This window comes from Notolabrus celidotus, chromosome 12 (genome assembly GCF_009762535.1).
Source record: "Notolabrus celidotus isolate fNotCel1 chromosome 12, fNotCel1.pri, whole genome shotgun sequence".
NCBI lineage: Eukaryota > Metazoa > Chordata > Actinopteri > Labriformes > Labridae > Notolabrus > Notolabrus celidotus.
In genome coordinates, this window is record NC_048283.1 from 6,333,207 (window position 1) to 6,347,660 (window position 14,454).

A 14,454-nucleotide genomic window follows, 5' to 3' on the forward strand; every position below is an offset into this window, starting at 1 on the left:
AATTCCTTTGCATTCTTGTTGAAAAAGATTAGATTATTTCAGTCAAGTTAGTTTCATGTTATCTCTTGTTGTCCCTCTTGAATTTGATTTAGCTGTGACACTTTCATTCTGTAGTATGTGAACTGTTCCTTTTTTTCTGAGTACGATGAAGTACGAGGGCCGAGTCATCGAATTGGGAAGATCAGAGGAGCTGATAGCTGCCCTCGCTACCATCATGAATGCAGTGAATCTACACTGAATTATACTTTAGTATAGGTTTCATAAATAACTGAATACTCACATTTTTAGCACATTGTGATAAGAATAGGGATTGTGAATAGATTGTGCAAGAAACTGAGTCTGAAGAAGGGCAGGCTAAACAGGCAGCCTGTGCATGCTTCTCTTTGTCCTCAGCTGTTGAGTTTAACTTCACAAGATGATCCATGTTCCTCATTTTAGTGCAGGCAGGCTGGCTGCCCTTCTGGTATCCCTCTTTCATCACTTAATTCTTGTAAATTTAGGACTTTATTCTCATAAATGTACAACTGTTTTTATCCTCAATTTAGTAATTTAATCTTGCAATTTTATGAGTTTAGTCTCATAAATGTACAACTTTTTTCTTGTGAATTTACAACTTTAATCACTTAAATGTACGTCTTTTTCCTCATACTGCTTTATACTAGTAAGATTACAACCTAATTCTCATAATATTATAATGAAGGACTTCTTTGTAGACATAAATTAATGATAGATGACTTAAAGCTTGTATAAGGAACTTTTGGTTTGCATAGATTTTGGCTCCCTCTTTAGATAGATCTTGTCTCCTTCTACTCAGTGTGAATATCTGATGTTGAAAACATAAAGAAGGGCAGACTGCAGCATGCTTTTACTAACTTTGTCTGACACCTACATGATAGTGTTTGGAAGCATCAGATATCACCAATAATAGAAAGTCAGTCTTGTGTCTGATGGTCTTGTTTGCTTTTGTGCTTTTGTAGGTCAAAGAGAGTCATCAATGTTAATACCAGTCTATTTCTCAACCATTTAAAAACTCCTCACTGAAGCTGTGGATGTTAAAAGATAAAATTAGCTTTCTCAGTTGTTCAGTTTGTCCTCTAAAACTTTTTTTCAACTCTTCCTTTTTTTGTCTTGGTTCAAACTGTCACATTTCTTTTAGCAATAATGCATTCACTCCCTTGAATTAGTTGCTGATGTTAACATCCTGTAAAACTTTCTTAAAATTGATTTATTTTGTACTATTGAGTTTTATGTTTGTTTGTCAGTATGTAACAACACCGGGTTTGATCTTATAGTCTGTACCATTTGCTGTTCCTAATGAAATGTCCTTTGCAGGGGAGTTCATAAGGGCCTTGTATGAGTCAGAGGAAAATTGCGAAGTGGATCCCATGAGAACACCACCCTCTGTGCTCCCAGACCACCAAGCCAATCTCCGAATGTGCTGTGAACTGGCACTCTGTAAGATCATTAACTCCCATTGGTGAGTAGTTTGCATTATAAGTCCTTTGTATTGGTTGTTGTGTATCAGTCTGCTATTTTAAAATTGCATGAGTCATCAGATTATTTCACAAGAAACCGAAGACTCTCTGATTCTCCACATCTTGCCTCCTTCAACAGTGTGTTTCCTCGAGAGCTAAAGGAAGTTTTTGCGTCTTGGAGAGTGCGCTGTGCTGAGAGAGGTCGAGAAGACATCTCGGACCGTCTCATCAGCGGGTCCCTCTTCCTGCGCTTCCTGTGTCCGGCCATTATGTCTCCATCGCTCTTCAATCTCACCCAGGAGTATCCCGACGAGCAGACGTCACGCACACTCACCCTCATCGCGAAAGTAGTGCAAAACCTGGCCAACTTCTCAAAGTCAGTGTTATTTCATTTTGGGTTTGAGTTTTGAATTGTACATTTTAAATCAACTCAATGACTTGTTCTCTGCTGTGTGAAAAGAACGAGTGTCTAACAAGTTTAAACAGCTGAGTGCTGAGGTAAAAAACAACAAAACATAACCAATCTAACATGAAAATAGAAAAAATAAATCCCTTCTTAGATACAAAAAAATATTTTTCTGAAGTAAAATCTTAAATTATTTTCTTTTGTGAAGGTGAGTTAAAAGCAGGCCAGAAAAACTCAATATTTTTGCTTTTGTAGGTTTTCAATCTTCTCTAACTGGAGTCATACTGGGAAACAGCAGCAAAATAAACTGTGTACCTCACTCAAAACTATACAGTGTTTAATATGAAGCAAGGTTTCAGTGATGGAGAATTCCAATGAAAGAATGGACACTATTGTAAAAAATGTCATCTGCATAAAGGCAAAATAACACTTAAGGAGCGTCTGTACAAAAACATTAATTGTCAATTTTCTTAATCACATTGTGATCAATGAGTCAACACTTACAGCCCTAGTTGTGTTAAATTAGACCCCAGAGAACTAAGAACCAAGATTTCGGTTGTATTGACTTCTAACTGGGGTTGCAAAGGGGTGGTAAATTTCTGGAAAGTTTCCAGTAAATTTCTATGGGAAGTTAAGCTGGGGAACTTTGGAAATATTCCAAATTGGAAACTTTCCATGGGAATTATGGGAATTTATGGGAAATGAGGGTAATTTAATGGAAAGGTATCATATCCAAGCACAAATATTAGACGACATATGTATTTTGAACAGATGTATTTGTAATTAGAACTTTATCAATTGTTAAATATTTTATTAAAAAATCAACTATTTCTCTGAAGAACAAAAACATGAATGTTGAGTTAAATATTACTCATCCCCCCTGACCCAACCCATTCAAAAATTAACAAAAATGCAATCCCAACAAAGTCCCATTCAAAATTTTAAATGAAAAGAACCCCTCTCCCTCCATAAAAGTCCCATTCAACATGCAAATAAAAAAGCATCTTCCCTCAAGCTTCTCAAGCCTAGCCTCTGCAGGATTCTAGAAATCATCTGTGCATGTGATGGAGGAATGCACAGTGCATGTAGGGGGCGTGGTCTCAATAGCCCTGCATTAAGCAGTGTGCTATGTGCATGTGATTTAGGAATAGCATAGATATTCAACTGTACTTGCATGAAATCTGTTTTTTTAAGTCAGGATTATGCTAAAATAAGATTTTCCCCAACTATATCTAAGTTCCCTATTAAGAGCCAACCTTCAATTTAATAAATTCCTGGTTTATTCTCGTTAATTCTCATGGAAAGTTTCCAACTTTGAAATTTCACAGAATTTTGCAACCCTACTTCTAAGCACAAAGTTTTTAATCTTTTGAAGCTCTCCTGTGTGTTTTATTTTTACTCAAAAAGCTTCTGTTTGGATTTGACATGATGGCAGTGAGTGACATTGTGTGGGAAACATAACCTCAATTTAAGAGTTGTTATTGACGGTGACTCGAGTTGACATTTCATTTTAACATTTCACTTTTTCCTGCTGTCTCCCCACTTTCCTCTCATATCTTTCTCCTCCTCTCTCCTCATCATCCCTCTTTCCTCTCCCACCTGCAGGTTTGGCAACAAAGAGGAGTACATGTGTTTCATGAATGAGTTTTTAGAGATGGAGTGGGGCTCCATGCAGCAGTTCCTGTATGAGATCTCCAACCTGGACAGCGTCAGCAACGCGGGCGGCTTTGAGGGATACATCGACCTCGGCAGGGAGCTGTCCATACTGCACAGTCTTCTCTGGGAGGTCATGGCTCAGCTCAGCAAGGTAAACATGAGCGTGAGTAGTTGGTGACTTTTCTGCAGTTAAGACACAATGTATGACAATTTTGAGTGTACAATTTAAAGGCTTTAATTTTAACAGTTTGGTTTCACTGTTTTCTCACTTCAACCATTTTTTGTAAAATGTATTTTGAAGTCAGTAAGCTGGCTTTACTTGACTTGAACACATGATCTTTAGCTGATTAGAAGAGGACATTTGGCATTCTAATGAAAGCCTTTCCTCTCAAAAATATTCCTCATTCTTAATTTTGCTGCAGAGCTCAGTTTCTTTTTCTTATACCTGCAGGATGCCATCATCAAACTGGGTCCTTTGCCTCGCCTCCTGAACGATATCAGTATGGCCTTGCGTAACCCTCACCTCCAGAGGCAGCCCAGCCATCAGACAGACTGGGTGACGGAGAGACAGACAGAAAAGCTGCTGTCACGGCCGAGCTTCAACAGGGGCATCTCATCCGAGTTCCAAAATCTAATGACGAGGGATCTGAATAGGTAGGCCGATGTTTACAGCTTCATGACATTTCAGCTCTGTCTACTTCTATGACTTTATTGCTGACCTGACTCGCCGCTCCTCTCCAGCTCTATAGATATCACTCGCTTGCCTTCCCCCACGTCCGCTGGAGGGGTCATACCATCCCGCCCCCAGATGAGTTTTCAGGACCGTGACCACCCTCATCGAGCGTCCTCCAAAGACATGTTTTATGTCTCCCGTCCTCCCTTGGCCCGCTCCAGCCCGGCATACTGCACGAGCAGCTCGGACATCACTGAACCTGACCCTAAGGTGAGTTCTTATCACACTGAACCTCGGGAATAATCATCCCATCCACTAGGTTTATCTCTTATCAACGTGAGGTTAGTATGACGTGCATGCTAGTCATACTTAATACAATCTGCCATCGTGTGATCGAGGCTGTAGTATATCATGACATCTGCTTTTTTTCCACTGATTCACCACGCAACTCATCCTAGCGGTATTTCCTGGGAAATACTTTGAGGCATTCCGATATCCAGGCCTCGCGGTAAAAACACCCGCACCACCCTCACCCATGTCATCCGTGGCCACCTAACATACATAATAAAAGGGGGCACTCTAGCCCTTCATATCCCTTATAATCTAGGTTCTTAGTGTCAATAAAAGCGTATCTATGATGGACCTCCAGGATTCCCGAATGAACAGCGTGTCTAACCTGCAGTCGGTGGACATGCTCAACTCCTCCCAGGCCTCCATCGCCGGCATGGGCAGCTTCGGAGGGCTGAGCAGCGGAGGCGGTGGCGGCCTGGGGTCGGGCCTGAGCAGCCAGCTGCGGGCCGGTGGGAGGTTGTCAGCTGGCTCTGGCGGCTCCAGCATGTCCGGTGGCCTCCGGCTGAGCCAGCTGAGCCAGATGGGCACCACCACCGACTCGCTATCCCAGCAGCAGCAACAGCAGGCCGCCGCCATGCGCTACCCGCTTTCCTTCCAGAATCCCCTCTTTCATCTGGCGACCGCTGACGGGCCTCAACAACAGCTCCACCACCAGCACAGCCGAGCCCAGCCGCCAGCGCCCCTGCTCCTCACCCCAGATCATGAGCCGTCCCACCAGGGCTACATGCCACAGTTCGCCCACGGGGGGTTCTCACGCAGTGAGGACCTGTCCACCCTCAGGACCAGGGACGGTCACCTGGGCCAACCCAGCATCATCCACTCACACAGCTACAGCGACGACTACAGCAGGGCTGAATACGGACGCAGACAGATGTCCATGCATGTGCAGGTACCTGTCTGCTCATACTACTCCCATGACATCTTAAAGCCACTATGTCTGGATTTAAATCTCCAGTTTAAATTACTTCGATGGCTTCAGTTTGTTTTTCCTTTTTTTTTGTTCATTGGAACAGAAAATATTGAGAAAGTGATATCACAAGAAGCCTGTGGTGACATTCTCAGGTTATTTTCTGACCAAATGAGAATGCAAAAACCATGAACATTTCAAAGTGAAACAATATAACAGAGCAGCACCTCTCCAGATAAGAATGGAGCCAAATAATTTTCCTTTTTTAAAATTAATACAAATAATTCACAAAGGTAATCATTTTGATGAGTTTTGAGAAAACTTACAAGTCATGTCATTTTAGCTTCATTTTACAAAGGAGCTAAAATCATTACTCAATAAATTACAAGTCAGTGACAGAAAATGATTCAGCTATTATTTAGATTGTCAATTTATCATCAATATACATCTGTTTTAATCCAAAAAGACCAAACTATTCTTTATTTCAGCCTCACAGGTCTGAGGATTTGCTCGCTTTCTTTTTAAAACATGATGAAACTGAATCTCTTTGGGTTCAGGACTGTCAGTCTGACAAAATAATCAACAGGTAGATTAAGCTTTGGTCTTTAGGAAGTTATGATCAATTTTTGTTTCAGATTTGTTCCGACTTATATTTGATTATTAGTCAAAAAGTAGGCACAAGTAAAATCCTGCTCATAGTGGCTTTAACCATTTTCTACCAATGTATTATTTGAGGCCAGATGGAAAATGGATCATATGCCTGTCATTGGACTATAAACCTGAAAACCCATTCTTAAAACTGTTTTTACCTGCTAAGATGTTTACTCATGTGACATGCTAAAGCTGCATCCAGACAAAAAAAAGCCCCTCTTCATTAAACTGAATAACACCGCCCATCTGATGCATTAGGGCTGACGATGCAGAGGGCTTCAGCAAAAATCAAAGGGTTGTCTGCAAAAAAGTTGAACCTGGCTCAACTTTTGCTGCAACCCAAATATCATGACATCCAGAACGGTGTTGTTACTCATCAAATGTAAGCAAGCAAACATTTGAAAGAGGAGTTTGTAAGATGAATGCTATTTTAAGGCGTCATTCCAGATCATAAAATCCTCTTCTATGATGCAAAGACATTTTTCAGTCAGTTAACTAAATTTCCTGATGATTAATAACATCACCTTGACCTCTACTGCCTCATGCATTTCTTTAAAGCAGCTTATTTTTAAGTGTAAGTCCCGAGATGTTACAGGAGAGAAGGAAATGAATCACTTATTATTCACATCTTTTGTTCCCAAGGATAACCTCCAACAGCAACAAATGATGGGCATGGCCTCCCAGACAGGAACTTCCCACTCCTCTCTAGCCACCACGCCTCCCACCACAGTCCAACCTGTACGCCAGAGCTCTGTTGCCCCGCCCCCCTCCCAGCGCATGAAGTCTCAGACCTCCCATCAGCTGTCGGTCAGCGCGGCCGCCGCACCCGCCGCTCCAGCCAAAACACGACCGCAGAGCGGGAACCTCCTCCAGTCACCCGAATCGGCCTACGGCGGCGGCAGGCAGCACGGGTCCCGGCAGCTGTCCGTCAAAGACAACACTGCCCCGGGCCTGCCCCACCAGCAGAGCTCTGTCAGGGAGAGCGGGAGTCCACAGGGAACCACCAGTCAGAACGCTCAACAGTCACCACAACAGTCTCAGCCACAGCAACAACACCTGCTCAAACCCACCATGGCCAAACAGGTAATACCTGCATACTCTGAGCTCTTTAGGTCAGCTCTGTACCTCTTTGATTGTGCAAAAGAAAACAAACTTAAACAGAATTTTCAAAATATATAAAAATATGTAGATTATGTAAAATGACCTGAAGAGATTGAATCCTAGCTTTGAATTGAAAAAGATTTGTACTCTCTGTTCTCACCTCTATTCATTTTATTTCCTGTTTTCACTGAAGCACTCTAGTTTATATCTATTACAACAAAATGTGTAAGATATCTCTTACTGTTTATGGTTTAAATGTGTGTGTTTGTGTGTGTGTGCAAAGAATAAGAGCCAGAATCCCACCAGGGTCCAGCCATGCTCAAACAGTTTGAACTAACTCCAAGGTTCCTCTGCTTGTTATGAAACTGACTCTGATCTACTTATTAACTCATGTTCTCATATTCAGTCTTCCAACCTTTTTTCCCAGACCTCCCAGACTCCATCCAGCCTCAATGCCCCAACCCCAGCCAACGAGCGCACAGTGGCCTGGGTCTCCAACATGCCTCATCTGTCGGCCGACATTGAAAGTTCGCGGATCGACCGTGAGGAGTTTAAACTGAAGGAGTACTCAAAGAGCATGGATGAGTCACGCATGGACAGGGTGGGTACCACTTTGATGTTTAAGATCTACTCCTTTAATAAAGAACCTCAGGAACATTGAGTCATGTCTATGGTTGCTGAGCAGATGGCTCTCAGATATCTGAAGTTCAGAGGCTTTGAAAAGTGTGGGAAACACCATCCGTCAGCCAAGTGCTAATAAATCTTTTTAAGTGTTTCATCTTCATCAGCTTTTATGCAACATCCACTCCAACCTGGAGTGTTTGGAGGCGGTTTTCTGCTCGTCAGTGTCTTTAAAGTTTATAAACTGTGAGAACAAGGCATTGAGCTTTACCTTGTTAAACCCTTTGAGAGCGTACCTCCTGCAGGTGACTGAGGCATGGTGGTTATTCATTTAACTTGATTCTGTTAAAATCCATCCAAAGTGAAAACTGTCACAGACTCTCCTTTTATTTACTTCTGGCTTCTGGGTCTCCATATTATGAATTCATTAATAATGACTTTAAGTTGCCTTAAAAGTGGCAAAACAATGTAGAATATCTAGTTTATTTGGATTCTGTTTCAACAGATTCAAAATAAAAAAATGCAATAGCTAGAACAAAGCTTCTTTAACAATATAACCTTCAGAATTTACAGTTTTTGAAGAAAATTTGAGGAGACTGTGAGGAGGTTTTCAGTTATGTAAGAGACTGGAGTTAATACTGACACCTCTACATGATCTGCAAGAGTGAATGATCACCTGCAACGTTGATTATTTCTGTATTGCTTTTATTTGTGATGTTAACTGTCAAAAGTGATCACACCTTATTTAACATGGCTGAACACAAGAGTGGATAACATTAGTAGAGCTAGCACCACCAGCCTTCAATCCTCTTCGCAGGTTAACGTCCACATGCTGGTTAAGTATTGCTCTGGTCAGTTCTATGCCATTTCCACACAGCCCATATACAACTTTATCACAGTGTCCTAGATCAAATTACTACCAAACTGTACTGCACTATGACATGCCATCTGTACTTGTTTACATCAGAGTAGTAGAGCATTATAGCATTATGGCAGAACCAGAGCTGCTGATCCAGCTAGTGGCCAGTGGGAGGACTACCAGTTAGACACAACATATAACCGGCATTACAGGCCTATAGTAACAAGTAAGAACCAATAGTTAATTTAACAGACCCGTTATTCTGATGCTGACCAGCAAGGATGACAATGTTTAATTGCATAGTCGGCCACACATGCACATCTATAGTTATTTTGAATGCACAAAACTGCTGTCATGGGGAAAGTGTTGGCCCAAGAGATTTCACTGAGTGATACATGTAACTGTTAAAAGACAACAGGATGAGATTCACACGTGCTGTATGAAAACAAGCTCAAATTTAAGAGGTTCCACTGAGTACACAGGGGGACCCAAAACCAACACAGGGGATGAAATGATCAAAACACCTCTGCAATATCCTTGTATCAATGGCCATATCTAAAAAAAGTACACATATAAATTGTTGAATTATAGTATGTGTTTTCCTAAGTTTCATCATTCACAATTGTTTAATATTAGTATGTTTTATGTGCTTATTTTGCAGAACCTAAAGAATTTAAATATAATTTTTCATATCTTTCATTATGACACAGTCTCAATGAATTCATCACTAATAATGTGTTTTGACTTACACGACCTGTCAGCTCAGGATGTACAGATAAAATGGATAAAGCATCTGAAGTATTCCAAGAAATAACATCACAATATGAAAGAGAAAATACAATCTATGCACCGGTGGACACATTCCCATTGGAGGGTGCAAAGGGTTCAACATTTCTAATTAGTGTTCTCCCCTTATCTCTGCCTCAGGTACGCGAGTACGAGGAGGAGATCAACTCCCTGAAGGAGCGCCTGTCGATGTCCCACAAGAAGCTTGAGGAGTACGAGCGCAGGCTCCTCACACAGGAGCAGCAGACCAATAAGATCCTCCTACAGTACCAGAACCGACTGGAGGATAGTGAGAGGAGGCTACGGCTACAGCAAATGGAGAAAGACTCCCAAATTAAAGGAATAATTAGCAGGTAAATGGAGTCTGTTGTTGGGATGGAGGGCAAAAGACAGCTGAGACGTCATGTGCTCTTTTATAGGGAGGCCGTTGGCTGGCCACAGACTTAACTTTTATTTATTATGACGTCTTTGCTGAATAGACTCTATGAGTTTCCTTCTAACCTTTGTGGAAAAGTGGCATATTCTCTTTGATAAATATAGCTTAATGTGAAATATTAAACGTCTTAGGAGTAATGGGAAGGTAAAATTGCTCGTTGTATCCAGTTCGACTTTAGCTCATTGGATCCTATTTGACAGGAATGAGTAATGAACTTGAACCAGTGGTGTTTTCTCCTAAGATACATATATTGCATGTTGGAAAATAACTCTATTTACAGGGGTTGTTATCTAGGAGAGAATATTGGAGTGTAGGAGGTTGTTTCAGTTTTATTAAGCTCTACAGCCCTGGGAGAAAGGCAGGCATCTGTTCTGTATATTGAAAGCCAAAGCTGCAGACATGTACTGAGTGACAAACTAAAAGAGAGATGATTATAAAGAAGACACAGATCTATATTATCTGTGATAAGCATGCAGGGTATACTATGTTCCCAGGGTGGTTGTTTATTTTCTTAAACTTAGTGAAGCAGGACAGGGGTCTGTGATTCTCCTCTGAGCTCGTGTTGTTGGAAACCTGCTGTTACAACTTCACAACATGTTTTATTTGTTATTCAAGAGCATCATATTTGTATGACTGCAAAGAACTCCAGCTGAGTCCTAATTTATTGAGTGCTTGCGTGAAATGGTAATGGTGCAGGTCTTGAGTGCAGTCTTTAGTTTTTATCGATCGACCACAAAATTAAGTAGTTGATGGGAAAAGAGTGCAATATCGATCCTATCTCAGTTGTATTCAGGCAGGAATACCGAGTGTTTGCTGTGGATTCAGTGAGCGTTTGTCTGCACATTAGCAATGCTGCACAGATGTAGTCTTATTTATTTTGCTATTGTTTAGAGGTAAAAGGCTCCATGAGGTAGAGAGGGCAGTGTTTTCTTGTTTACATTATATAATAGTCTGTGGTGTGCAATTGAAGGGTGGATATCTGTGACAGAGAATATTGCCACTTCTAATCCACTCCAGGAAAGAAGACGTGGAATGAAGACAGAGACTTTCCTGCTCGTCTTTTATGGGAAAACATCTTTATCACCCTGACCGTGTATATAAATCCATCCTTAAAAACTCCTCCCAATCTTTGTGCTGTTGCACATATCAGCAATTTGTACGAACACGGCTTTTAAGTGGATCTCGGGATCGTTTCAGATGATTCCACTCAGCTAAGTTTCCAACTGACTCTTCTGTGAGATTGCACTGTAAAGAGCACAAGCGGATTGAATATTTAATATCTTCAGACACATGTCTGCACTTTTTAAAGCAACACAGAGCAATGCTTTGGACTTTTAAGTGCAGGACTATGGAAGACCATGGTTTAATATCAGCTCTTCCATTTTAAATCAAGGTGAGCCATGTTCGCAGACAGACTGCTGAGGTTTCTTTCTACAGGGTGAACATGGGCACTGGCACCTCTCCCTCTTTTACATTCGTATGATGCTACGGTGTAATAAGAGGAGGAGAGAGAGTAAGTTATGATAAATGAAGCATACAGCACAAAGGAAATATGGCACATAATAAAGGAACTTTCCAGAGCACTTAACTCAAACCATTGATCATTATCCCCCTGGAGTGTAAACTTAAAGTGAACACAGTAAATCTGCTGCACACACGAAGCAACGCGTGCAGCAAGCTGATATCTCTGAGGCTCACACTGGCTGCTTGTGTGACTTTTCCATCTGACCACACAAGGGTGAAATAAGTAGCAGATCTGGATGCTTCCAAGTCAATTTTACTCTCAATTCACTGAACCAGATCATGTCATCAGATGCATTGTGAGACACATTTTTGTTTTAATTTTTAACGCATGTATGAGCAATGCAATGAGTGCAGAGAGTGTGGATGCCAAGACAACATGGTCCCCAGCTATTATTGGACTGATTTGCCTCAAAATCTTGGTGAACTGGCATGTGTTACCATAGCCTTATGTTACATTTCAACCTAAGGTTACTTTCCTGTTAGTTTTTCATATTATACATACATTACGTTGATGCAAGTACAAGCTCAGGTTCTGCAAAAATGGAGCATATGTGACCCTGAGCTCATGGCTCCTATGTAGGCTTAAGAATATCTATTTTCTCTGCAGAACTCACAACACTCAACATCCTGATTTTCAGTGTCAGAGATTTTCTTTCAGAGAAGCCTTAATGTTCTGTGCATAAACTTGTATTTAAGCTCAGAGCAGACTTGATATCTGTCATAAGACCAGATACACTTGTTTTATGTTTTAACAATCTAATTTAAACCAAAGGCAAATGTTGAATTTTAGGTGATGCTAAGTTTGAATCCATTGAAAACACTGAGTCCACTTTACCTGTAGCACTTAAATCTATATTTATTTTATTTAGGGTTATGATCCCATGAGTCGGCTACAGGCTCGTCATTTATTTTTGTCAAAATGCCGAATTACATTTTGGTAATTATACTTAGAAACTATTTATCTTCCCTGAGCTGCAAATGAAGAACAGGTTTACAGTGCAGAGAAGCAGTGAGTTTGCAGGAGGGGAAAAAAGAACAGATTGGTATTTATTATAATGGTAATAATATATTTTTAACTATAATCAATAGAATATTAGAGTATGTGATGCAAGAGCCATACAAATAATAATATATGATATATGAATATATATATAAAGTCTATTGAGAGTGAGAGTAGAATCATTTTAAACTTGCAATACTAACTTTTTAGCAGGAAATGCGCAATAACAGACACATTTATGTCCACATGTGCTGTGTGTGAAGACATGCAGTATCATGCTGAGGTACACTGTATGCATCCTATGTACATATAGAAACAGTGACTTCCTGCCTAAATCGTTAACCAGGTGCCATTCACAGTATCTAGATGGAAAATAAAGACCTGGAATACTGTAAAGTGCAAAATACCACAGAGGCGACACGACAACGAACGGTGACGTGACTCTCTGACAAAAACTTTACTCTGCAAAGTGTGTTTTTAAGTTTTCAGGGTTTCTTTGGCTTAATATCTTTATGGTGATTGTGAATTTATCTGCATTTGAAATGAAAGACTGCAATGCATATTATTTATTTATCCATTTATTTATTTATTAGAGCGCAAAAAAATTCTCCTTTCTGTATGATTTTGCTGTACATGCTTGGTATGACTTTTTGACCTACAGTCCGTCATTGGTGGTGACATGGTGATCAGAGTAGTTGTTTAAGAAAGTTAGAGAGTACTGTCGTTCAACTTATGCAGTTACAGTATAATTTAAATATTATGATTCTGGTTAAAAAAGGGCAACCATATTTTCTTCTTTCTCCCTTTTCAAAAATATAGATAAGATTCTGGTGTCCGTATTTCCGCCTCTCTTTTGTAGCAAAGAATATATTGATAGGCTGTATAGGCAAAACTTCTGTTTAAATCTTGCAAATGAATTCATAGTGGTGATGAGTTTTGGCTTGATGTGTGTGTGATCAATATTGGTCTGATTGACATGGCTTGTAGCAACAGCCAAGGGTTTACAGTCACTTTCATACAGACCTGTGTCAAAAAGCTGCAAATAATTCTGAGATTGTCTTAACCAGATGGGAAGGGGTCAGCGGGGTCAGCAGGGTCAACATCAAACTCAAGTGAAGAGGTGAGTTAAAAGTCAGAGACATATTTGAAGCTGGCAAAAACCAAAGAAAGTATTTGCAGCTTCTGCTTGATCCAGGTCTGTTGTTGCTTTCTGTTGACTTGCACCAACTTTTCATCTTTGTCCCTTGCCTTTTTTTCTCTGTAGCAAAATATTCCGACATTGTGACCTCATGTTGGTAGATACACACATTGTTTTGACTACATGTACGACTTGACCTCAAAAGCACACTACTTGAAGTTCAACTGGATATAAAAAAAAAAAGCTTAACTTATTTTTTCTTTGTAACATATCACCCACATGAATCATTGTCTGCCTCTTGAAGTCATGTCGAAATCTTAATGCTGTATGCCCATGTTACATTCCATTGTTTTTTGGGACAGTGCTTATATTTCTGTCTGTGCTTTGCAGTATGGTTGATTCTTTTCTTTTCCTTTTTTCTCTTTTTGTAAAAAAGAAAAAGCTCTCAACACTGTACATTATTTATGGAATAAAACATCCAAACGCTTATGTTTGAAACTTCACCTGTGGATTTTCGTTCTTTATTGTCCAACATGTGCCTCTCTGTGTTTTGAATAAAATGATATAAATGTGCTGAATCATCTCAACTGACACAAACTGAGTTGTTTTGGTGGAATAATTATCCTGCATTGAAACATGATGGCACCTGAATGTTTCTGCAAATACTGGATTTGCTTTGTGGTCTAACGAACATACAAGTGACTATCTCTCCAGACATCGAAGCCAGACAAATTGACATGCACTTGCAATGTTGCTCATCATTATATTGGGATTATATTCAAGAAAATTCATTTTAATGTCATTACATTTCCAGGATGTGTATTCTGCTGTCACACTGATGGGAAATCATGAAAGTAATCCAATGACATC

The 14,454-nt window shown here is 40.2% G+C and overlaps 1 protein-coding gene across 1 annotated transcript in view; it reads left to right on the forward strand.

Moving 5' to 3' along the window:
- The window catches only part of syngap1b (synaptic Ras GTPase activating protein 1b), a 216,635-nt gene that overhangs the window by 181,354 nt on the left and 20,827 nt on the right, over window positions 1–14,454 (forward strand). Inside the window, exons 12-20 of the mRNA XM_034698420.1 lie at window positions 1,333–1,477; window positions 1,615–1,851; window positions 3,487–3,688; window positions 3,989–4,191; window positions 4,279–4,480; window positions 4,860–5,450; window positions 6,762–7,202; window positions 7,648–7,821; window positions 9,628–9,839. Coding sequence (XP_034554311.1) covers window positions 1,333–1,477; window positions 1,615–1,851; window positions 3,487–3,688; window positions 3,989–4,191; window positions 4,279–4,480; window positions 4,860–5,450; window positions 6,762–7,202; window positions 7,648–7,821; window positions 9,628–9,839 — 2,407 coding nt within the window. The remainder of the gene's footprint in view (window positions 1–1,332; window positions 1,478–1,614; window positions 1,852–3,486; window positions 3,689–3,988; window positions 4,192–4,278; window positions 4,481–4,859; window positions 5,451–6,761; window positions 7,203–7,647; window positions 7,822–9,627; window positions 9,840–14,454) is intronic.